The sequence below is a fragment of the Gymnoscopelus braueri genome (assembly GCF_963280865.1).
Source record: "Gymnoscopelus braueri genome assembly, chromosome: 4".
Taxonomy (NCBI): Eukaryota; Metazoa; Chordata; class Actinopteri; order Myctophiformes; family Myctophidae; genus Gymnoscopelus; species Gymnoscopelus braueri.
In genome coordinates, this window is record NC_137605.1 from 11,601,843 (window position 1) to 11,629,038 (window position 27,196).

Consider the following 27,196-nt stretch of genomic DNA (forward strand, 5'->3'; position numbering starts at 1 on the left):
ATCAGACGGACCTACAGGAGTACACAGAGGTTGTGATGGACAACATCAGCAAGTGTACGGATGATGTATCAACAACCAAAAAAATAATAGCCAAAGTAGGAGATCTACAAGCTCAAAGCGTGTCATTTCACGCCGCCTTTCGAGCATGCAGATCTACTACTTTTGATGCTTTTGTGTGACGCTGTTGTATGATCAAGTAGGGCGTTAATTTACGGGGAAAAAATCGTTAGAAAAAAAGTTAGAATGTGGAGATAAGAGGTTTCTATCCGACAGCAACGATATAAGCAGGTCAAGTAGGTTCTGGTGTCCAGAAACACCTGGTGGGTCCGACCGTTCCGAGGTCGCCGGATTTGACCCGAGGCGAACGTATTTTGGGGCGAGCATTCTTGTATTCGCTGGTAGATGTTAAAGGAGTAGTAGTATCAATTACATGCCCCATGAAGGCTTGAATTCATGGAGATTGTTTTGTTTTTGTCACATTCCCAAGACAATAATTTGATGATGACCGACAGAGTCTCCGGTGACTCCAGTAGGAGACAAAGAGTCTCTAGGAGACTGAGTCTTCTATTGACCGATGACCCCGTCATCAGATTATTGGTTTAGGAATGTGACAAAAACAAAACAATCTCCATGAATTCAAGGCTTCATGGGGCGTGTAATTGATAAAAAATAAGTCCTTTTACTCCTTTGGTCTCCCACACGGGACACCAGGGTTTTGAATCCCAGGTACGACATAAAACTTATGGACTGAAGCTTTAATTCATAGATAATTATATCCAATTGAAACAATAATTTGTGGGACAACATCCTATGAGTTATGTACTGTGTCAAACAGAAGCATCTAGACTGAGCGTAACATCCAGGCTAAAGTGTAAATGGATGTTGTTGTGGTCAGAGCTCTGCGGACCTTGGCCTGCATGCAGCTGGTGGAATGTGTCTAAGCTCTTTGTTCTGAGTGGATTAAAGCAGGGGTTCTCAATCTTTTTCAGGACAAGGACCCCCAAATGTATTTGGCCGTGGACCCACATCTGAAAATGCTTTGTGCCAGGGACCTCCAGAAGCAAAGATTTGAGTTAAAAATGTTTGCTTTAAAACATTTTTCAACATTTAAAAAAAATAACAGATATACAAGCTCACAGTGCGGCACAAAGCCACACGCTATGAGCTTGTATATCTGCTATCTTTAAATAGCCAAAGTATACAATATGGTTAAAGTGGTTAAAATGATGCTATTAACTAATTTCACTGTGGACCCCCTGATACATACCCCCCCAAGGACACCTGGGGGTCCCCGGACCCCACTTTGAGAACCAATGGATTAATTAAAATCCTTTTCTTAGACATTAAGGGTCAGTTTTTTTATGAGATGATGACTTTGTGTCCCTCACTGTTTTGCTTAATCGACATTGGGCGTGATTTTCAACAGTGGTTGAGGTTTTTTATTTGAACACAACACAATATGTGTAAATCTGGTGTCACCCTGATTAGATCAATCATTTGAAATGATTGATTCACACAATGATTTCACACAATTTCAAAATGATGTGAAATGATTCATTTCACATCATTTTGAAATTGTGTGAATGCTGATATAGGGAAAAAAGGATTTGTCAACTCTGCTCCCTAGTGGTTGGTTGTGAGAACTACACACCCTACAGCTACTGTGATAGTGTCATTATCATACACTCTCTGTCTGTCTGTCTGTCTGTCTGTCTGTCTGTCTGTCTGTCTGTCTGTCTGTCTGTCTGTCTGTCTGTCTGTCTGTCTGCCTGCCTGCCTGCCTGCCTGCCTGCCTGCCTGCCTGCCTGTATTAAACACCCTTTAAGGTACAATTATGTCTCCATCCGGAGAGTAAAATGGCTATTAAACCAATCTTAACTTTGTATTTTATAGTTGTAACAACTACAGCGAGTGAATATGTTTATTTGACTGTTTCTCAGCTTTATTTAATTGTATTTATTTTTTTTATATTTTATTTTACTTTATTTTATTGTATTAATTTATTTTCTAAAATGTAGTTACATGAGCCATCCCAAGCAATATCTATTACTCCTTCAGATTCTTTCCAAAAATCACGCAAATCTCTATAGTCATGTGATCAAGACGGATGTGTCCGATATTACATATTCCATCCTACTTGGCTAACATTGGCTTCCAAAGTTTGCAGGATAGGTCCGTTTTGAACAAAATTCCTCAAATCATGAACGCAGTGTGCGATTTCTGTGAAATTTTGCACGTACATTCCCACTTGGCCTAAGAAGAAATGCCACCCTTTTCACATTGGCCTGTTATAGCATCACCAGGAGGCCATAATAACCTACCTGACCTGGCGGAGACTTGTGCTCCGAGGAGCACTTTTTCTAGTTTTTTTTACATCTTATACACGTAAATGCAATAATGTAATTATTCTGTTTCGTCTCCTCAGCATTGTAGCAGCAATAACAAACACATGATTAAGAGTAGCAACAATAGTTAGTAAAAGGTAAAGACAAATAGCAAAGTATGTACATGAATCATAGCACACTTTGAGGTGCTTGAAGGTGCTACTTATAAATATTAACCATGTGTATGTGCGTATGGGACGGGTATCTATAAATATGTATTTACATGGATATACAGTAAACTGTGTGCATACAGTATGTTTGTGTGCTCAGTCTTAATATGCAAAGTGTCATGTGCCAGTGTGTAAATATTGAGGTAGATGTGTAAGGGGTGCTACATTTGTAGATATGTATATGTATGTAGATATGTGGGTAGATGTATGTGCGTAGATATGTTCCTAATTGCAAGTGGTTTACTTCCCTTTCCTGAAAGCTTATTTTGATGAGGTGTGTGTGGTGTGATGCCACTTCATGTCTGGCGGTGCTATATTTAGCATGTGCACAGTTTCTATACTCATTATAATCTAATAAAAATTTACATTTTGTAGCCCAAACAAGATATTATTTCTTGAAAAATTTTGATGATATAGCAGGCTTAATAATAATAATATACTGTAATAACTGTTCAAAGTAGTTTAGGTAGCAGTAGGAGCGGGATGAGGCAGCTGTTGAGGAACGCCAGGATGATGACTATGGGAACGCCGATGGTGGTCACGTGATCCAGAGTTTCGCTGAACTCGGTGGCCATGTGATTGACCATCTCGATGAGAGCCATGATGTGATAGGGCGACCAGCAGAGGAAAAACGCTGTGATAACAGCTGCTATGATTTTGAAGGAACGACCCGAGTGGCTGGCCAGCGAGTGATTCCTCCTGATCTGGTGGATGATGACGGCGTTGCAGGAGACGATGATGGTGAAAGGGACCACGAATCCCAGGAGGAAGCGATAGATGGTCATGGCCTGGTGACGAAACTGCCTCAGCTGAAGCACGGCGGGTGATTCGTAGTCATCGGAAAACGCAAAGTTGTTGAAGCAGTTGATGATGTCCTCGTTGTGGAAGGACGGCCCCGTGTCCCGAAAGATGAAGTAAGGGGAGCTGAGAACCAGGGCCAGCACCCAGACACCCAGACACACGCAGGACACCTTCCACAAGCTGCTGTGGTTCTGGGCCCACACTGGACACACCACAGAAACACATCTGTTGACGCTGATGGCCACCAGAATGTAGACGCTGGCAAACATGTTCAGGTAATTAACCATACTGTTCAGTTTGCACATGAACTTGCCAAAAGGCCAGTGGAAGTCCATGGCCGTGTATGCCACGCTCAGCGGCAGGAAGGCTGTGGAGAGGAAGGCGGCCACAGCGAGGTTGAGGAACCAAACCTTGTTGATGGTTTTCTTCATTTTGAAGCCCATCAACCAGATGACGACTCCGTTCCCCAACACGCCAAACACAAAGACCAGGCTATAAACTATGAGGGACAAGATGTTGAGGGCCTGTCTGAGTGCTGCATGGTCATCCTTGTAGTCATCATACTCATCCTCCCAGAAAGAACCACTTCCATCAGACAGATTGGTCACAATGTCAGCAGTTGTGGTCGTACTCTCCATTATTGTCCTCAAACCTGAAATGGCTAAACAAAGGTACATGCTCAGTGGTGAAAGGAAACTAAGTGCATTTAACTCAAGTACTCTACCAGTATGATTATTAATATTTCTATTCCCCCCATCCCTAATTAAAATTATTTTACAGAGCCATACCTGCAACATTAAAGTGATAAACACATGAATACATTGCTAATTACAATCCAATAATATGATCGTGAAATGCACCATTCTGCATGATTAATACATTTCTTTTCGGGAATGTAAGTATATTTTGAAGCCAATATTTTGCAAGTAAACATTTTAATGTAGGGCTTTTTGTAAAAATAGTACTCTTATATTGTGGTATAGCTACTTTTACTTGTGTAGAAAATCTGAGTAGCTACTCCTTCCACCACTGCATGCTGTGTTTTATCACACCAGTGCTCTACCTACTTGTCTATTTCTGAAAGTGGGTGCAGTAAGTAAAATTATTATGTATAATTCAAATAATTGTTATATAGCTCCATATTCTGAGTAATCATTGCTACAGAGTGTTTGCTCAGTAACACGGTCTCTCCAGCAACAGAAAATACATTTTCAGGTCGGTATAACCAATTTTATCCAATCAGGAGAAATAACTAATACAGGATAAACAAGTGAAATTGGAAGTGATGACACAAACAAATGAGCAGACAAAACTGGAACTGGAACACTATAACATTGAAGCTGATACATGGGTACTCTCTCCTGATTGGTTGGATTAAAGCAGAACTATGTAACTTTCCTCCTCTACCCCAGATTTGAACCTGGCTGTGTCTAGGTGAGACTCTTTGTCTCTTTGACACACACTAAATGTCCCAATAGAAAAGCAGGGAGACAAAATACAACCAGTCCAATTGTATAAGTTATATTGTATTAATATTTGGAATAAAAATCATTTTATTCATAAAAAAGTTACATTTTGAGGCTTTAAGTAGACAGCCCACCTGAAATGTATTTTCAATTTATTAAAAAGCAGGAGAGACGGGTAGACCCCGTTATTGAACAAAGATACTCTCAATGATGATCAGAATATCATAAAATATCACTTACACTACCTTTAATAATTTATAGATTTAAAAAAAAAAAGAAGAAGAAAAAGAGTAAAGATAGCCTACCTCTGGGAATGAAGGAATGGCAGCCAGAGAACCTGTTCAAACCTCTACTCAGTGAACAGTGAGGATCTCAGATGTCGTCTGAAGGTTTTGAAACGTGTGACGTCACGCCAGCCATGCAGTTCATCTTTGTTGAGGCGGATGCTTGCAGCACTTTCATAGAAGTTGCTTTAACCTCAAACGATCTAATTATGTCTTTTACGGTTGAAAAAATGATCTGACACAAGCTGTGGAAAGTAACTAAGTACATGTACTCAAGTACTGTACAATTTTGAGATATTTTTACTTCACTGGAGTATTTCCATTTTCAAATGTTTTTACTTCTACTCTACAACATCTCAGAGGCAAATGTTATACTTTTACTCCACAACAATTATTTGAAAACTTTACTTCTTTGTGTTTTGATTATTATTACAAAACATACATTAATCACAGCCTTATATACTTTTCGGTATAAATAGCCGATCTACAAGCTCACAGTGCGTTGTGATAAGACTCATTGTGAGCTTGTGGATCTGCTATTTTCAAATGATCTTTATACGTTTGAAAATTTTAAATGGGACACTCTGTTTAATGAGTACTTTTACTTTTGGTACTTTAAGTACATTTTGATGCCAATACTGTTGCACTTTTACTCAAGTAATTCTTGAATACTGGTACTTTTTCTTGTAAAATAGTATTTCTACATTGCAGTATTGATACTTTTACTTAAGTAAAACATTTTAGTACTTCTTCCATTACTGGACACAACCTTAAAATAGATCATATGGACAGTTTACAGTTGCATTGTCCTAGAACCCACTTCCCATTCTCTGAGCAGAACATTTCCCTCTCCACCGTAGTCACACATCTTGGTATAAGGTTTGACTATCATTCAACCTTTGGGAACCGCATGATAAACCTCTGAAAGTCATCCTTGACCACAAAAACATCACCAGAAATGTTTCACTGTGACCCACTCACATGCAAAGTCTGTCCATGCCTTTATCCACTCAAGGATGTATTTATTTGTTTGTTTGTTTGTTTGTTCATTTCACTCCAAAAAATTAAATGAACACTGAGAATTTTACTGTGCAGAAACGATCACTGTTCTGGTTTGCCATGAGCCATTTCAGATGGGTCTTAAAGATGAGATATGTTCAAGATTCAGAATTCAGGATTTCTTATTTTTACATCTTATACACGGGAATACAAGAATGTAATTATTCTGTTTCGTCTCCTCAGCATTGTAGCAGCAATAACAAAGACATGATTACAAGTAGCAACAATAGTGACTAAAAGGTAAAGACAAATAGCAAAGTACATGAATCATAGCACACTTTGAGGTGCTTGAAGGTGCTACTTATAAATATTATCCATGTGTATGTGCGTGTGGGACGGGTATCTATAAATATGTATTTACATGGATATACATGTACCCTATGTGTTAATATGAAAAGTCTCGTGTGCCAGTGTGTAAATATTGAGGTGTAAGGGGTGCTATATTTGTAGATATGTATGTATGTGGATATGTGGGTAGATGTGAGTCATATGTTCGCACCACCGGACATGAAGTGGTTTACTTCCTTTTACTGAACACGTATTTTTATGTGGCGGGTGTGGTGTGATGCCACTTGCCTTCATGTCCGGCGGTGCTCTATTTAGCATGTGCGCAGTTTCTATACTCATTATAATCTAATGAAAATGTACATTTTGTAGCCCATACAAGTTTTTATTTCTTAAAAAATGGTGATGATACAGTAGGCTTATCATAATATACTGTAATAACTGTTCAAAGTTGTTTCAGTTCCTGAAAGTAATCACACTTTTCTCAGTTAAGGCCTAATACTAAAACATATTAAAAAGAGCATACAGTCAAGTGGTATTTATTATGTCATATGATAGAGGGGCCCCATCCAGACAGATCAGGGGTCTATAAGAACATAATGGGGCCTTCATGGCCATGGGGGTAGGGGGAATTAGTCAGAGATCTCTCCCCACAGAGCTAAAGGGCCCATATTGCATGGAGTACTCAGCCCCTTTAAAGTTTAAAGTTCTATAGATAAACTGACACCAGGCCTTTTAATTATCACATTGAATGTTTCATCTTCAAATCAAATGTGGCGTAGTATGTGTTTTAACTTGGATTTTAGTCTTATGCACCCAGCACTTTATACATTATTACATTATGATAATGTATTGTGTTAAAAGTGTTTTTATATTTGTTTAAGCAGTGCCACTATGTTTGTGTGTGCAGTCTTAATATGCAAAGTGTCGTGTGCCAGTTGATGAGTAAGGGGTGCTATGTGGGTAGATACAGGATGTGGGTACATATGTATAAGTAAGTGGTTTACTTCCCTTTACTGAAAGCTAATTTTTATGTGGTGGGTGTGGTGTGATGGCAAAAATGACACTGCGTGTCCGGCGGTGGCATGTGCAGTTTCTGTACTGATTATAATCTAAAGGAAATTTATTTTTGCAGCCCACAAGTTTTTCTTTCTTTCTATAACAGTCTTAACAATATCATATCTGCACTATAGGGACATCCCCTGATTTTTTGCAAGAGGTGGGCTCCTATAAACTTTTAAAAATTGTTTATGTTCATGAAAGAAATGTCACTTGTTAATGCCTAACACTAAAACATAATTTAAAAAGAGTATAGAGTCAATAAGCAGTGGTATAGTGCTACTTTAAGAAGTGGGGGAGTGCCCCTATAACACACGTGCGCACGCACATGCACGCACATTCTTGTGCATGCGCATGTGCACTGCTATGAATGTCATCCCATCACAAAGAGAATGTTGTCCGAGTGAATATCATGGAAAAGTGGACTAAATACACATTTTCTGCCAGAACGTTTAGTTAAAAAAGCTGATTCAAAGTCGTGCAATTAATTATGGAAGAGTAGCCTATCCTACACAAAAAGCACTGAAAACCCTAGACGAAAATGCATTGTGTTTTCTGTGGCTGTGTATGTATCTAATAAATTCAATGTATGGAATTAAGCTGCAACTCTACTGACGAATGGTAAGACATATTGTAGTTTGTTTATTCTGCTGGTTTTATTTTACAAGGCCACTAAAACTGCAGAATGAATTAACTGCTGAATGGGGTTTGACCAGAGCGAATGTGATTTACTTTCACTAGGCTATCAGATGCTGACAAGATGGTCAGATGAGAGGATTCCTCTTACAACTTTGTAAAGCATTACCCTTACCTTGGGCCGTTCATTTTGCTCTCAACAACACTTTTTTCATAACTGAAATTATTGTGTTGTGAAATGATTGTGTAATAAATACAATACATAAATATTAACATACACAACTTGTTTACAAATGTTTAGTCAATATATGGTTTAACCCCAAAGAAATTGATACAAAAGGTTTTTCACTGGAATCTGGTAAAGTTGGGCATGCTAAATAACATACTAAAAATCTAGGAAAATGTGCGTTCTGGAAACATATTGTTGAACATCTGGAAATGTATTAGAACGTAATTTATGTTGAACAGCTCATTTTAGGATATAGGCTTTAAATTATGTTATCACTTGATTTGCCTAAAGAAAGAATATGATATTGACTGGTTGAAATGACTGCTGAGGTGCACTCGAAGGCTTGCAGCAGGCAGAGGCCTGCATTTCCTTTATGTGCATTTCCTGTATGTGAGCTGCACTCGCGGCGTACGTGACATACAGCCTGCATCTATGGCTGATCAGTGAGGTCAAAGAGTACCCAAGATTTGATAGTTTTAACCAAATGTTACATGCAAATGCAAGTGTAAATCATCTGATGTTATTAATGATTTAGTTTAATCATATATAAGCGCTGATAATATGCAGTATAATTGCATTTACTGAATTATGCTCAGGTATAAGACACATTTTGGGGGACATTTAACCGCTCAGTATGCCCATATATGGCCATGCTGATAATGTCGTGCAAGGTGCAAAGTAAGCGTTTTTTGTGTGTGTGGGTAGCTGTTGGACAAATCACACATAGACCCACATACAGACACACTGACTTCTGAGAATCACCTATAGCGTCTGACTTCTAAGAATAGGCATGCACGCCTATGTGCACGCAAATACACACACACTGACTTTCTTAACTTTCGAAAAGTCACCTACGTGCACACCTACGTGCACACACATACACACACTGATGTCTGGAGAGCTTCCTTTAGACCGTACTACCGTATAAAGGGGCGCTCACAAGAGCACCACGGCAGAGGCTGGGGAGACAGAGGCTGAGGGAGACTTGGGAGGTTTTGGACACGGACGGCTGTTGGGGGCCCTTTGGGCCCCTTGGGCTCTTAGGTTTTTGGGGCTTCTTCTCTTGCACCTTGCTCAGATGTTAAGCAGTCATGGCGCCACATGGAGGAAGGTAAAAAATTACTTAAATTAAGAAGGTAAAACAATACTTAAATTTAAAAAGGGTAAATTTCTCTATTTTGAGATTAAGCCTATTTGGTGCTACTTTAGGGAGGACGGTTGGCTGATTGAATCTATGAGAGCTTGTGGTTGGATACCTGTGCAGTCACATAAAAGGGGTTATAAGCCCACATCTTCCGTAGACCATACGAGAAGCAGTACATTACTGTGGGAAGTATAATGGCATAAGATGCAGGCTTTTAGAATAGTAAAAAAGACGACTGATTGACTGACTGACTATTTGAGCCAATTCATCGGTCTACACTTGCTATCTGGTACAAATGCTCTCTCAAACAGCCAGTCTACCATCTTGGTAGTATTTAGTATTTGTACATTTTTGGAATTACCAAATTTAGACTAGCCTGTATTTCAGGCTGAATGAGATCTAAATGGAACCTCCTCTTTTTAATCTAAATTATAAATTAGTTTAGGACAAGCCTAAATTAAGGCATTTGTAATCTGACCAGACAGACATGAAACATTACTAGATTTCGTTTCTATTGGTATTTTGTATTTGTATTTTGTATTGTTAAATACACATCTGTAATCCCACTATGAACTGAGCAAATAAAGGGAAGCTTTTAATCTTCCAAAAAGCCTCATTTTCTGAGTTAGTGTTATAAAGATAAATAGACTAGGGGTTTCTTTTGAAGGACACCATCACGCCCTCGGTGAGTATGAGAATTCCACACCACGGCACACACACACACATTCGATACACACCCCATACAGGTAGAGATTTGTAACTGATGCGAAGTTTGATGCCAACGTTTTGATGCAGAGCTTTTGGGAGTAATGTGTTAATGAATGTTTTTGGTAGTGCAATGTTTAGTATGCAATGAATTGTGAGAATTGAGTTGTTTTTGCAATAGTGGTGTGCTATGATGTTGTACTGAGGGTTGGCATGGTGGCGTAAAGAGTGATATGGTTTGCATGTGTCGGCTCATTAACCCTATATGTGACTGGACTTAAGAGGGAGTGAAGTTCTGAGTGGCAGGCCATGGGGATGTAATGGGTTGGTATAACATATGAGCTTCAGTGCATTTCTCTAGTCAGAGGAGTAAGATAGGTTGTTTCAGTGGGGACGCTTGACTGAGTGAAGGTCAAGTTGATGTTTTCCGTTGAAGCTGGCCAGTAAGTTTAGGGGGCCCCTCTGCCTTCTGCCTTTCTTATAACCGTGTTATCCTCAGGTCCATAGTTTGTCTTAAGTCGGGGACTGGGTATTATGGTAGAGGATCGAGTTATTAAAGGACTTACAGATGGTGACCAGACTTAGACTAAAAATTAGCCGTGAATTCCCTGAAGGCCACGGGCCTGCTAACATAGTCGAATTTGCTCTGAAATCACCATGACGGAGAACACAGGGTTGTTCTTTCGTCGCCACAAGTAAATATACAGTTATACGCTTCTGTGTGTTGCTTGTTTAAAAGGTCCCCGTGTGGGGGATCTCCTGTCTGTATTTTGATGCTGCTCCAGTCGTGGTCTGGAACGGTTGATAATATACATAAAGGTAGACGCCTCCTCCGGCTCTGAGGCGTCTGTATCTCGGGCGCCATTTTGGAGAAGGCAAGCTTCCTGACTATACTGGCCAATCACAGAGCTTAAAATGTCTATATAATTGTAAAAAGTGATATAAAAGATCTTTCAATTGAAGGAACTCTACATGTCAATATGGAACAAAATGTCCCTGCTGCTCCGTGTGCCTTACTTTGTGCCCAGAAAACACTAGGTTTAGGTTATCTAATAAAATTGGAGCTGGACTCACCCTCCTCGAAGCATGTGTGCCCTGCTACATGGATTGTCTAAATAGCGTCCTCTGTGTTTCATTCTACTGTAGAGCACACAGTGTGGAGAACTCTGATTAGCACATTAAGAGTGACAAAACCGAGAATCTTCGGTTTCGAAAATACACCCGTTGAGTGCCCTCACACAGGGCGCCCTAACGCAACTTTGGGATGGTCCACGGAGTCTCTCTAAAATGGAAAGGCTGGATGTGGATCCGTGCCAAAAAACCTACCTCTCGTCCACTCCTATTATAACTCCTTGAGAAAAAGCTTCATACCTATATTTATTTTTAACGTGGTGGAAACGAGCCATTTTCGATGGGCGTTCACTCTGCAATGGCGGATCGCGTTAGAAATATTATTGTTCCAGGCGATAATCGGGACCCTCCACCATCGCGCACGCACCCTTTGTTTACATCCTCGTCATGGCGTCTACAGCACGCAACATATCAGCGTAAACGGTAAGAATGCCAGCACTAGATGTACCCTGTTTTAATAAACCTCTGGCACTACTGTATTTTCTGCTTCATGTCTTCTGTCCTACCGTGAAGTTAATGACATTCACATGGCATGCTTGGCCCTTGATTAGACCGGCCCTATAGGTGAATGCCATTTACTTCCCTATAGGACAATAGTGCTCAAAGTGGGGTTCTGGAGACCCCCAGGGGTTCGTGGGGACCATATTTTATAGTTTGCAGCCAGGGGCTTCACAGCCAAATACATATCATTTTAGGGGTCCTGAACTACTGCCCTATAGGGTAGTAAAACAGTGGTAGGGGCCCCACAGGGAGTTGCAGAATGCTGTTGTACTGTTACGTCATCATTGTGCTTTGTACAATGATGTACTGTACTGTACTGTACTGTACTGTACTGTACTGTCTCCCCCAAGCCGCAGACAAACCTGTTGTAGATAATGATCTGAGAAGCACAACTCACTCACCACATACTGTATACAGGTAGGTTGTGTTCTCTTGGGTCTACTGTCTGTCTGTCACCATCTATTCCTCATTGTTCAAAAACAAAAGCTACAGTGTGAGGCAATGGTTCACCCCCCCCCCCCCCCCCCAACCTCCATTTGGTATACATTGATTAGGCCACAGACGCATAACTCTGAGAGTTACAGACCCGTAAGGGTCCATTTGGTTCCTAGTCCTATAACTATCAATATGTTTTTTTCACAAAGCACCCAATGCAACCCATTGTGAGCTTGCAGCTTGGACAGTTGCTTCTTGTTATAACCTCTGGTATTGTATTGTGTCTGTGGAGTAACTAAAGTAACACTTTTTACTGGAAAGTTCCTGGAACTGTAAATGCATCTTCATGGTGCTTGAAATGTACTTCATTAGGCTTGTATAAACATGTATAAAGCCTGTATGCAATATAGTGGATGTAAACATCCACACTGACAGAGGCTCTTTTACAAATGTGAACTGGCCATGAGGCAGATTAAAAATGACACAGCTATGCGTAACAAACAATATAAATACAGTACAAAAGATAATAAGACATCCCAACAAATACCTATAAAGCTCCAAGGACAGTGATCAAACATTTGTACAATATCAAGTATAGAAAATAAAAGCTAACTAAACTAGCCAATTAAATTAGCAACCAGAATTAAAATTGAAAGCTAAAACCCCAAGGTAAGAGCATTCAAATAATAAAATTAACCCTGAACAGGGCTACACGTCCACACAGGAACAAGTGCCTGTATGTACATTCACGGTGAACCTTTTAAAACTTCTCAGAGGAATTAGCGAGGTTTCATTTTCCTTTTTGGTCTGCAGGTCATTCCACTACCATAGACCAAAAAAGGAAAAACTTTTTTCCCCTCCCTCAGATTTGGTAACAGATACCTCATAACGCTGAAATGCATTTGATATAGACTTGTATATAAATTTGATAACCTGTATATTCAAAAGAACTTTATTGCATGAGAAAACAGGATTCTATGGAGGGCTGGCTCAAAGTAGAAGACAGATTGCAACATCTCTCAATGGCTCTGGTCTTTAAGATACTCAGTGGATCAATGCCCAGATACCTGTCAAACTAAAATATCTTCTCTGTGAGTGATGCCCATGGGCACAACACCATGGGAGATCATCCCCCCAAAACTCGATGACAAAATGGGTAAAAATGCATTCTACTATGCTGCCACCAAAATGTGGAATGACCTACCAAAAAAACATCAAGGTTCTTGAAGGTATCTCCTGTCAGAGATCTGCCTGTGTTGCATGTTTGCATTTGTCATTTATCTGTTCACAAATGTTAATAGAAAAGGTGTTAACAGGTTCAACTTGCAAAGTACAAACACAAACCATAAGTTTTAAGCACACGTAATGTTATACAAATACAAAATAATATTGGCATTGATTTAAGTCACCCTCTGCCTTTAACGCCACACCATAAGTAAGTAAACGCACACACATGCACGCACACACGCACGCACGCACGCACGCACGCACGCACGCACGCGCACACACACACACACACACACACACACACAGACACACACACACACACACACACACACACAAATAATGTGTGTGGGGAAATATGATTAACTGACTCCACTTTAATAAGTTATTATTTGCGTCATAACACAACTTTCTTTTGGTTAAAAAGAGTGTTAGTTCAGTAACAGTGTAACTGTCTCTCCAGCTCTTTTGTAAACAGAAAATATACTTTTTCAAGACGGGATGCCAATCCAATCTTGAATCCAATCAGGAGATAGAACTCTTACAGGATACAGGATAAACAAGTGAAATTGGAAGTGATGACACAAAGAAATGAGCAGACAGAACTGGAAGTGGGGGGGGTGCATATGGGGGCCCCATATGAGCTCTTGAAACGGGCCCCCAGATCATTAAGGCCGCCCCTGACTTTCATACAAGTTGTTTAACTTCAAACGATCTATTGTCTTTTACGGTTGAAACAATTATCTGACACAACCTTGAAATAATTCATAAGGACAGATTACAATTGTGCTAACTTATGCAAACCCCTGCCTCTCTTTTGCTCTCTCACGTGCATGTACTCAACACGGACACAGTTCTTTATTTAGCCAAATGATAGAGAGTTCAGCAACTAAGTACATAAAGAATCACAATCCGAATCACCTTTATTGTTTTTTTTTATATGTTCATGTCTTATGCTTTTATTCTATATTTATTTTGTATTCATCTTATTAATTTATTTTACCCCCCCATACGGTTGTCTTGTTCTTTTAGGTTAAACTGTACTGTTTAGTTATGTCTCTATTTGCCAACTTATTTTTTATTTTATTTTTGCCATTTTAATGTGAAGCAAGTTGGGCTGGATTTATCTATGAAATATGCAATACAGATAAAGTATTATACAAATTTTATTACATAGTTTTTTATATAGACGTGCAATGCATTGTTTTACTTGGTTCATATTCATCTGGTACCTTTGCTTCATCAAAAACATGTGCCACTACGGTCAACAAATCACAAATGAGGGAGTTTTTTTTATCTCACTTCTGACTGACTGACAGGCTATGACTCTGGATGAGCAGCATCGAATGCAAAACTGGTTAGTGATGTGGGTGGTATATGGAGGGACTAGATTTTGTGTGCACAATATGTGTAAATGTGTTTAGCTTCTGTATTCTTTGATATATTTCTGTGTTCATGTGTAAACAAGAGCTCCGTAGAGTGCATATGTCCGCCAGTGGCTTACCCAGGGCTGTGTAAGTCGTGGGTTGCAGCTGACGGGACCAGATGAAGCTGCAGGTTTGAAATAGTGTTTCCACGACATACTATATATACGGTTCAACTTTTGACACTTGCGGCACCAGCTATGGTCAGAAGAAGTGTTTTTGGAGCTGTGACCTATAGAGGACTCCAATTTGGGATTGATACGATTTTGTAAAAATACAATAAAATATGCTCTGAGTCCTTACACAAATTGTGGGAGCCAATTGCAGACAAACAGAATGGAATATCAAAAAGCTGTTTGACACTCATGTCCTTCTGTCCTTCCGGCACCGTTTGCTCGATGGCAGCGAAACTGTGCACACACACTCCCTGGATGCCACAGCAGAATCTCTGGTCCAAATTTTTCACCTGGGCCTGTTATAGCGCCACCAGGAGGGCGATTTTTGCGAAACAGTACAGTAGATTTGGTCCAAACATCACGCAAATTGGTACACAGTATCTCTATAGTCATTAAACAAAAAGGGTCTTTCTGATTTTTCATATTCCATCCTGATTGGCTAAGATTGGCTTCCAAGGTTTGCAAGATTGGTCCGTTTTGAAGAAAATGCCTCAAATCCCTTTGAAAGCATTTTAAAAATGCCTCAAATCATGAATGCTTCAAATCAGGAATGCACTTTCTCAGTAGGTTTACTTACTTTTCTCAGTAATTTTTCAAATCAGCCTCATGGTGGCACTATAACAGGCCGATTCGCGTTTTACCTATAACTGCACCGATCTGTGTAAAACTTTGAATGTGCACTCCCTAGAGGCCAAGGAAAAACCTTTGCCCCCACATTTTTTTTTTCTGCCTTTTATAGCACCACCAGGAGGCCGACTTATGTAAAAAAAAAAATATATATATATATATATATTTCTCCAAATTTCACGCAAATGGGTACATATCTCGGATCTGTTAGATTTTTCATATTCCATCCTGATTGGCTAGGAGTGGCCCGTTTTGAATAAAATGCAGCAAATCATGAACGCAGTGTCCGATTGCGGTGAAACTTTGCACACACATTCACACTTCATTGAAGAAAAAATGCCACCCTTTTAACATTTCCCTATTACAGCGCCACCAGGAGGCCAATTTCCCCCCCAAAAAATGTTATATTACTCCTACAAATTTTGTCCAAACATCACGCAAATTGGTACGCATTATCTATATAGTCAAGTGATTTTCCATGATTGGCGAATTCCGAACATTAGATTAAGTTATCTAATATGTTATGACTCAAGCTTGTTGTGTGTTCATTTATGTCTTACTACTGTGCCTGCCCAACCTTCATGATCTGGACGTTGGACCTAGCCTGACATGGCCAGACTAATATCACTGCGTAGATTTTAGAGACCTGCCAGGCCCAAGAGTGGGGCACAGCCTACTCACCGTTGGCAATACGGGAGTACCCAGTGATTACTGGAGTGATGGCAGGAGAGCCACAGCCACATAGCCACACACACACACACACACACACACACACACACACACACACACACACACACACACACACACACACACACACACACACACACACACACACACACACACACACACACACTTGAAAATAGACGATCTACAAGCTCACAACATGGCAGCACGTTGTGAGCTTGTAGATGAGCTAACTTTGAAAGCATTTTCAAAAACTTGAAAGCGATGGTGGAAGGACTGGATGAGCTCTAACCATAGGCAGCGCCGACGAAGGCGAGACAGGAGAGGATCCAGAGGAATTAAGGCCATGTTTACAGCTTTAGTTTCACTCAGCTCCTCTCCTCAACCTTTATATACCCCAGCAATAATCTATTAACTATTAACCTGTATTAACCCATTCAAACCGGGAAAGCATCTGTCATTTTAGATACCTTTGGCTATTAAAAAATATCAGATCTACAAGCGCATAGCGCGGCACCGAGTGCCGCACTATGAGCTTGTAGATCTGATATTTTGGGAAAAATTGTGAAAATTTGTGCAAATCTTTTAATGTATGTATTTTTCCAAAGCAAATTTTTTTTATTCAAATCTTTGCTTCTGGGGGGTCCCTGGAACAACATATTTTGAGATGGGGGTTGGCGGACAAATACATATCATTTTGGGTGGTCCTTGACATGAAAAAGTTTGAGAACCACTGATATAGAAACATATTGTTTTTCAGAAACCGGTTAGGATTTAGAAGTCATTTGTAGAATCCTCCAGAAGCAGAGATTAGAGTTACAAATGTTTGCTTTCAAACATATATTCAAAGATTTGCACAAATGTGAATGGGTTAATGTGGATGTGTCATACAGTGACAATGTCCACCTGGTAACAGTGGACATTTTCCCAGGCACATTTTGGACATGGGGGGGGGGGGGGTGGAGGGGGCGGTCACATAAGGTCAGGGCGGCTGACCTTATGTGTTTCAAAGAAAAGAGGTCGCACAGCTCGTAGTCACGATGCAAGAACTGTTTTATTTATTATTGAAGACATTGAAGACATTAACGTTTCGACAAAGTATGTCTTCTTCAGGGTATATGTGACTGACCTTATGTGACCATCAGCAGCAGGTGATGGAACCCACCCTGAAAGAAATAAATAATGCACATTTAGTATACATTGTTCTTGTATAAACATTACATACTTAATCCACGTGTAATCTAATTTATTAATTCAGTGAACAATGTATAGTATAGATGGCTGGTCTTCATCAGTGTTTTCACATGAAGCAGCTTAGACTTGCATTCCCTACCTAATCCTAATCCCCCCTTTTTTATTTTTACTTTTACTTCTATAGCTTTCAACCTTTTAACTAGTTTTTCCTATTAAAGTTGTTTTAGTTGGTTGTTTTGTAAAGCGACTTTGAGTAGGGCTCAGAAAAGCACTATATAAATTGTATGTATTATTATTATTATTATTATCATTATTACTAGTATTACATTTATTAATCTTCACATAACATTGCTTACTTTAATTGACTTGAATTGAATTCATTTGAAATTATTCACTCGAAAATGTATGAGAAGGACTTTTCTAAAAAGGATTCTAACAAACTGTTTTGTGAGAAGGCTGTTATTTACACCACTGTTATCTCCCCACACAGTAAGAACTGGATTAAGAGATAGAGAGGCCATCCTGGAACCGGAAAGTACCCGGTTCCTCCTGGCTTTATGTCCAAGTGTCGCTGAGCAGACACTGACCCCCTAACTGCTCCCGGTGCGGTGAGCAGGTTTGGTGCCTTACATGGTTGCCTCCACCATGCGTGTGAATTAATGAATGTAATGCACATGTTAAAGTGCTTTGGAGAAAAGTATGTATAAATGTACCATTTACCATGTTTTACCATTTAAAAAGAGTAAGAGAGGATTTGTACAGAGTTAAATGTACCCTAAGATTAATACACAATATTTTACTATGTCAAATTATGTATAGTATAGTATAGTTCAATTCTAAATAATTTATGACAACACAAATCTTGACATAGCTGTGTTCCCGCTTTTTTTTGGTTCTCCTTCACTTGAAGACGTTCTGCTCTACAGCAGTGATTCTCAAAGTGGGGTCGGGGACCCCCAGGGGTCCTTAAGGGGAGTTCCAGGGGGTCCCCAGCTAAATCAATGAAAGTTAACCAAATGGACCCTTTTGGGCCTGTAACGGGCCCATTTGGTTCCATTTGTACACTGTCAGAGTTAAATGGACTTTACAGTGCAGATTGGGGTTCCAGAGATTTAAAGTTTGAGAACCACTGATGTACCAAACATGTTGCTTTTGATGGATACACTTCTGTCTATTCTATCACCATTCACCAGCCAGTTTAACGCTGTTTAACTCTTTATATATGTCTGTGCTCCAGAAAAGTTTAGTTTATGAAGTACAGCGTGCACATCAGTTATTCGTTAACAATGTTATCGAAGACATATTTCTTCATGGCTTTTGAGCACAGCTAATCTGATACTCCAAGACCGTATAGACTCCACCTCACTGTTTTCTGCTGTGCATATTTAACTTGTTGTTCAATTGCTGCATGTATTTGTTGTGTATCTTATTGTGTCAATGTTGTTTCTCCTGCTGTGTTGTATAGCACTTTGGTTGGCTTCGGTCATTTGAAATGTGCTCTATGAATAGAATTTGATTTGAGTTAAGTTTAAAAAAAAAACCTGGGTACAGCAGGTATTTAGCAGTAAGCTCATTTCCATCTGTAGTCATTGACTTTGTCTAAAGTCGTTAAAATATTATGTAATTGTGTGCATCATGGATGTAACATAATGAACATAATTCTGTCTGGATATGGATAAAAGCTGTAAAAGACATAATACTTCGACGTACACGTCGTAGGACAAATACTTAGACATAGGACACATACAGTATAGGACGCATACTGTAGCTAAATCATTTTAAAATGTTTTTGAAATTGCACTCAAGTTTTCCGCTCATACAAAGAAGGTTTCCAAACAGGGGGAAAGTAAACATGTCATTTTCAGTGTGTGCTATATTTATCCAAGCGGTTCAGTTCAGGCCTGAGAACTGGCAGCTTGCTTTAGCCTGATAAACACCTGATGCAGGCAGATGGAACGTTTTTGCACCAATAACGTCAACGTTCAGCTGAGGTGGACAAAGCCTGGTCTCTGATTGGTGGATATGGATAGGCTTTTGGGGATAAATATGGACCCCCCCTGGTCCCGAGTTCAGAGTTCAGTGTCACATCGTCACAATGGCTTTCCTCTGGATCATCTCCTGCCTTGCTTTCGTCAGCGCCGCTTACGGTAAGGGAAGCCTGGCCCTCGTCCAGCCATTTAAAGGGAGAGTAACACTTTAGGGAGTAAACGACTCTACTTTGTCACAATTTAATTGTGTAATAGTTGTGAAAATATTTGCCAATGCAACTATACACTGAAAGGGTCTATGTTGAGAGCTGTCAGAAGAAGGATTTGCCTATTGGCCACTATTCCGAAAATCCCTCCCACCGCTTGGGGAAAGGGACGATTTTGTTACAGTGACGACGTTTTAAATGTAGCGTCTTTCTCTACAGAACATGAACATTTGTAAAACAAAAGATTACACACAAAGATGTACTTTCTCCCACAAATACATTTTGATTAAAGGTAGGGTAAGGGATATTCTTTGGTTTAAACAAAACGTGTTAAAAGGTTAAAGCACTATATTCTGATAGTAATCATTGCTATAGAGGGTTTGAACAGTAACAGGAGTCTCCTTGTCTCTCCAGCTCTTTAATAAACAGAAAATACATTTTCAGGTTGGTGGAAACATTTCAGCCGATCAGGAGAGAGTACCTATTCATCAGCTTCATTTTGATAGTGATCCAGTTCTAATTTTGTCTGCTCATTTCTTTGTGTCATCACTTCCAATTTCACTTGTTTAATCTCTATCCTGACTGAGTTCTCTATCCTGATTAGATAAGATTGGAGCTGAAGATGCATTTTCCTTTTAATAAAGAGCTTGAGAGACATGGAGACTCCTGTTACTGAACAAACACTCTATAGCAATGAGTTATTTAACACTTACTTTAACCAAAGAAAACTTATACCCTACCTTTAATTAGGATGATTCAGCTGAAAGTATAGCTCAAGAGGTTAGGAAGAGGAGAGGAGGAATGATTTTATATATGAGGTATGGGTCCAATCCAATGTTATTCTATTTCAAGGTGATGAACAGTTAACTTATTTTGACGTGAGGATTACATTATATTTGGTAGAGTGGTGGATGAAATACTCACATATTTTACTTAATTAAAAGTAGCAATTCCGCAATATAAAAATGACTCTGTTAAAAGGACTGTGTTCAAAATTTGACTTGAGTAAAAGTACAAAAGTATTGGCATCAAAATATACTTATATATAAGTAAGGTATCAAATATATAAAAATAGCAGCATATATAAGTATAAGGTATCAAAAGTAAAAATACTAGAATGTTTGAAAATAGCAGAATTACAAGCTCACAACGTGTCGCGATGCAACGCGTTGTGAGCTTGTAGATCTGCTTTTTTTCAAATACCCTATGTATAAAACAGGGCTAAAGTGGTTAATGTGTGTTTTTAAAAATGTATATCTACAAAGTAACTAGTAACTAAAGTTTTCAAATAATTGTAATGGAGCCAAAGTACAATATTTGCCTCTGAGATGTACTGGAGTAGAAGTAAAAGTACAGAAACTTGGAAATACTCCAGTAAAGTAAAAATACCTCAAAATTGTACTTAAGTGCAGTACTTGAGTAAATGTACTTAGTTACTTTACACCACTGGTGACAATGGTTTTCTCCTCGTTGCCAGGCTGCGGTACCCCCGCCGTAACCCCCCAGGTGACTGGTTATGCCCGCATCGTCAACGGTGAGGAGGCCGTCCCACACTCCTGGCCCTGGCAGGTGTCCCTGCAGGTGAGTGACTGTCTGTACCTGCCTGTGACAAGATCAGAATTCAGCCGTTTAGATTTCAAAGGTTTTAATATCAGTATAATGCTTGTAATGTTTGCTACCCAAGAAGATGTTACAGTTGCATTTTGTGTCTAGATATAGACACGAGACCAGAAATGCCACAATGAATCCAATGAAATACACTCAACATCAGCACTACTGTATATTCTCACCACAAAAATCACTTTATTGCACATAATTTATATTGAGATGTACTGTAATTGGAAATGTGGTCATGGTTGGTGAAGAGACTTCACATTGTACCTAGGTATTTTTAAAGGGATAGTTCACCCCCCAAAAGAAATCCTATCGATTAGTCACCCCATGGAGACTTGAATTCATGGATATTTTTTAGTTTTTTTCGCATTCTAATTTGATACCCGGCAGCGGTTCCGGTAGGAGACACAAAGAGTCTCCTTTGTGTCTCCTACCGGAACCGCTGCCTACCAGTCCCCTGGTCATCAAATTATTGGCTTTGGAATGCCAATAATGACAAAAACAAATAAATAGGCCTATCCATGAATTCAAGTCTCCGTGGGGTGACTAGTCGATTAAAAAAAAGTATTTTTTGGGTGAACTATCCCTTTAAGCTCAACATGTAATCACCTCCATCTCCATGCTACCTCAGCAATCCAACGGCTTCCACTTCTGCGGAGGTTCCCTGATCAATGAGAACTGGGTTGTCACTGCTGCTCACTGCAATGTCAGGTCAGTGTCTGAGTCCTTCCTCACGTATATACTGTACACTGTCTGTCTATATGTCTGTATCCTGTCTGTCTGTAGTCACGCACACAATCAAATTGCCTTTGTGGATAAACAAAGTTGTATTGAATTGCATTGAATTGAATTGAATCAATATAACAATCACTTGACAGCAGCATAATAGTCTCTATCTGCATAATACATAGATGACACATTTGCATCTACTGTAAATCGCATGCTGATAATACTCTCTCATGAGATTACATCTTATAAAATTACATTTTACATAAGATCACACCTTATAAGACATAATTAACACAGAGAAATGAATGATTTGTCCATTGATACTATCTCATTTCAGGACCTACCACCGTGTGATTGTTGGAGAACACGATAAGGGCTCCTACTCCACCACGGAGGACACCCAGACCATTACGCCTGCCAAGGTGCCACATACACTAACTAAAGCTAATTTAACCCATGGGCTAGTCAATAAGCTAACCAGTTAGCTAGTCAAAACACTTACAGTATACACACTTACACACAATGGTGGAAAAAGTATCAATACTGCAATGTAGAAATACTCTGTTACAAGTAAAAGTCCAGAATTCAAAATTGAATTGAGTAATAGAACAAAAGTAGCCTATTGGTATCTTGTACTTAAAGTACCAAAAGTAAAAGTACTCATTGTGCAGGATGTCCCATTTCAAATTTTCAAATGTATTAAGATCTTTTGAAAATAGCAGATCTACAAGCTCACAATGCGTTGCGTCACGACACATTGTGAGCTTGTAGATCGGCTATTTTCAAATGGCCAAAATATATAGGGCTGAAGTGGTTAATGTATGTTTTGTAATGATAATCTAAATCTACAAAGTAACTAGTAACTAAAGTAAAATAATTGTAGTGGCGTAAAAGTGCAATATTTGAATTGGAATATATGTAATGGAGTACAAGTAAAAGTATTACAAATACCTAAACATTTTACTTAAGTACAGTACTTAAGTAAATGTACTTAGTTACTTTCCACCACTGCTTAACAGTTAACACTGTTAACAGACTGACGTTTAATATTAATAGACCGATGCTAATTTTGTCAATAGTGTTGAGCAGCTAAGCTACTGTAAAGAGGCTGCTCACCTTGGTTTCCAATAAAATAGCCAGAGGCAAACCCATGTACAATACAGTATCTCAAGTGAATCCTATATTCATATTGTCATGCACAAACACTTGCATCTCCCATAATTGCTTCTTCACTCCTTCACATGAACCCCTCTGTCTTTCTCCCTCTTCCACCCACCTGTCTGTCCCCTAGGTGTTCACCCACCCCGCCTGGAACCCTCGCACCATCAACAACGACATCTCCCTGATCAAGCTGTCCACCCCTGCTCGCCTGAGCACCAACGTGTCCCCCGTCTGCCTGGCTCAGTCCACCGATGTCTTCACCCCTGGCATGACCTGCGTGACCTCTGGCTGGGGCCTGACCCGCTACAATGGTGAGACCCCTCTCTAATCTCACTGCTGTCCTAGCAGAGCTGGGGGGGGGGGGGGGCAGTTAATTAAACATGCAATTGTTAAACATGGGATCATGTAATTGTTAAACATGGGTTAATTAGTTTTTACTTTACTTTCTTGATGTTTGTTTAACCCATTAACTCTTTCACTGCCAGACTTATTTCTGGCTGCGTGCACCCACTGCCAGTGATTTTTGAACTTTCTTACCTTTTGAAGTAGTCACAGAATATTTATCTCCAGTATGATCCATCCCCTGATGGTTGATAATCACAGAGGGTTTCACTGTGCTTCCGCGAAAAAAAGTAAAAATGTCATTGCGACCTCCCGTTCGCTTTTATACGCCTTTGAAAATAACATGTCTCGGTCAAAAATACATAGTTAAAAAAAAAAGTACACATGGAGCCGAGATACAGCCTTTTTAAGTAATAAGTTAACCAATAAGTGAATGGAGCAGCAAATCTTCAGATCATGATATCTTGGGTTCGTGTTTTATTTTATTTTTTATTACGTTTGTTACGTCAGTGGCAGTATTGGTAATCGGAAAAAAATATTTTTTACGTCAGAGGCAGTGAATGAGTTAAGACCTGAGGCCGATACTACAAATGTCTTCTAAATCCTCTTGTCTTCTAAAAAACAGTTTTATGGAAAAACGTGCGTTTCTATATCAGTGGTGCTCAAACATTTTCATGTCAAGGACCCCCAAAATTATATGTATTTGGACACGGACCCCCCCATCTCAAAATATGTTGTTCCAGGGACCCCCCAGAAGCAAAGATTTTAGTTTAAAAGTTTCGCTTTAAAAAATGTATATATTCAAAGATTTGCACACATTTTCAAAATATTTCAAAAATAGCAGATCTAAAAGCTCATAGCGCGGCACGAAGTGGCGCGCTATGAGCTTGTATATCTGCTATTTTTGAATAGCTAAAGCATAAAATAATTATTTTTTAGCTCAAATCTAAAATGACACAGATGCTTCCCCGCTCTTAATAGGTCATTAGTAAACTCTCTCTCTCTCTCTCTCTCTCTCTCTCTCTCTCTCTCTCTCTCTCTGTCTGTCTGTCTGTCTCTCTCTCTCTCTCTCTCTCTCTCTCTCTCTCTCTCTCTCTCTGTCTCTCTCTCTCTCTCTCTCTCTCCAGCCCCCAACACCCCCAACAAGCTGCAGCAGGCTGCTCTGCCCATCCTGTCCAAAGAGCAGTGCAAGAAGACCTGGGGAAGCAACATCTCTGACGTCATGATCTGCGCCGGAGCTGATGGTGCTACCTCCTGCATGGTGAGATCCTCTGCTCCCCACATTTCACTTTGTATATGGTTATGTGTGTATCTTTGTATTTCTATATTCATAACCTATATAGTTTTGCTTGTGCAAAAGAATAGCCTCAGCAAGTACGTTTTAACAGGCATTCAGCAGTGGCTATAGAATTGGTATGAATTGCAGTGGTGGAAAAAGTACTGACACTGTTTTACTTAAGTAAAAGTATCAATACCAAAAGTAAAAGGCCTGTGTTCAAAATGTTACTTGAGTAAAAGTGCAAAAGTATTGGCATCAAAATATACTTAAAGGTAGGGTAAGTGATATTTTTTGGTATAATTTTTGGTTAAAAAGGTTAAAGTACTATATTCTGATAGTAATAATTGCCACAGAGCGTTTGTTCGGTCACAGGGGTTTCTCCAGCTCTTTAGTAAACAGAATATAGTACGTTTTCAGTTAGATGACAAAATCTAAGCCAATCAGGAGAGAGCACTGAAAATTCATTTTCTGTTTAATAAAGAGCTGGAGAGACATGGGAGACTCCTTTTACTGAACAAACACTCTATTTCAACGAGTACTATCAGAATATAGAGCTATTTAACACTTATTTTAACCAAAGCAAATCACTTACCCTACCTTTAATGTACCAAAAGTAAAAGTACTGAAATGTTTGAAAACAGCAGATCTACAAGCTCACAACACGTCGCGATGCGAAGCGTTGTGAGCCTGTAGATCGGCTATTTTCAAATAGCCTATGTATAGAATATGGCTAAAGTAGTTAATGTGTGTTTTATAATATAATAATGTTTACATCTGCAAAGTAACTAAAGTTTTCAAATAATTGTAGTGGAGTAAAAGTATAATATTTGCCTCTGAGATGTAGTGGGGTGGAAGTAAAAGTATTGAAAATGGGAAATACTCCAGTAAAGTAAAAAATCCTCAAAAGTGTACTTAAGTGCAGTACTTGAGTAAATGTACTTATAGTCACTTTACACCACTGATGAATTGTAACGTTCCTGTCTTGCTGTGACTGTCTCCAGGGTGACTCCGGTGGTCCCCTGGTCTGTGAGAAGGACAACATGTGGACCCTGGTCGGTATCGTCTCCTGGGGAAGCAGCCGCTGCTCCACCACCATGCCTGCCGTCTACGCCCGCGTCACCGAGCTCCGCGGCTGGGTGGACCAGATCCTGGCTGCCAACTAAAGAGATCAACCAAGACTTCCTATCCTTCCACCAACCCCAGCCTCATCCTGACAACATGACCTATAGCTGGATGTTAATATGCTGAAGTTCAATAAACACTTTAAAGGAAGTTGGTGCTGCTGTGTATTGATTATTCTCAGATTATGGCCTAGGCAAACTTGGTTGCTTGTATTGTTTGCTACCCAAGAAGCTGGGTTGCATTGTGTGTCTAGATAAGAGCTTGTGGAAAAGTTATAGGTAAGTCTTTACCTATAACTGCACCGATCTGTGTAAAACTTTGTATGCGCACTCCCTAGAGGCCAAGGAAAAGCCTTTGACCTGCATTTTTGCCTTTTATAGCGCCATCAGGAGGCCGACTTATGTAAAACTCATTTTTTGATATTAGTCCTTCAGATTTTATCAAAATTTCACACAAATCGGTACACATGATCTCTATAGTCAAGTGATTATAGAGATTATATTACATCCTGATTGGCTAAGATTCACATCTAAAGTTTGCAGGAGTGGCCCGTTTTGAGCAAAATGCCACAAATCATGAATGCAGCGTCCGATTGCGGTGAAACTCTGCACGCACAATCGCACTACGTTGAGGAACAAATGCCACACACACACACACACACACACACACACACACACACACACACACACACACACACACACACACACACACTTCTTGGAATTGTGCACATGTACATACATGGTCAGCAGGATGTGTGGGAGATTTTGTTTTTAAATCACACATCATTTCACCCGCAAAGCTTTAAATGGTTTTAGGGCCAAAATACATTTCTGATCTTGTACGATATGATGAACCATCCAGATCTCTCAGGTCATCTGCATGGGAAAATGTCTGCTTTCTGTCCCTAAAACCAATAATAAAGGCAGCATTTTGTTTTTTTTGCACCACATATGGAACAAACTCCCAGAAAACTGCAGGTCTGCCGCCACTCTTTTAAAACTAAAGACCTTTAGGTTTGCCGCTACCTTTGATTGAGTTATTTTCCTTTTTTTCCTCTTTTCTTTCCTTTTCTGCACTGTACAGTAACTGTATCTATTAAGTTTTACTTATTTAGTTTTACGCACCCTAAAAAAAGGC

The 27,196-nt window shown here is 39.6% G+C and overlaps 2 protein-coding genes across 2 annotated transcripts; one reads left to right on the forward strand and one right to left on the reverse strand.

Annotated features, from left to right (window-relative positions):
• Window positions 1-3,006: 3,006 nt before the first annotated feature.
• LOC308083425 (chemerin-like receptor 1) lies at window positions 3,007-3,993 on the reverse strand (the record flags this gene model as incomplete). Its single annotated transcript, XM_080425740.1, has 1 exon — window positions 3,007-3,993. The coding sequence occupies one exon, from the start codon at window positions 3,991-3,993 to the stop codon at window positions 3,007-3,009; it is 987 nt and encodes a 328-aa protein (XP_080281866.1).
• A 15,720-nt stretch (window positions 3,994-19,713) lies between these two features.
• Window positions 19,714-26,100, forward strand: LOC308083834 (chymotrypsin B-like; the record flags this gene model as incomplete). Its single annotated transcript, XM_080426235.1, has 7 exons — window positions 19,714-19,765; window positions 21,290-21,393; window positions 22,058-22,137; window positions 22,493-22,577; window positions 23,447-23,627; window positions 24,786-24,919; window positions 25,939-26,100. 7 exons carry the CDS (start codon window positions 19,714-19,716, stop codon window positions 26,098-26,100), a joined length of 798 nt encoding a protein of 265 aa, XP_080282361.1.
• Between the last annotated feature and the right edge of the window lie 1,096 nt (window positions 26,101-27,196).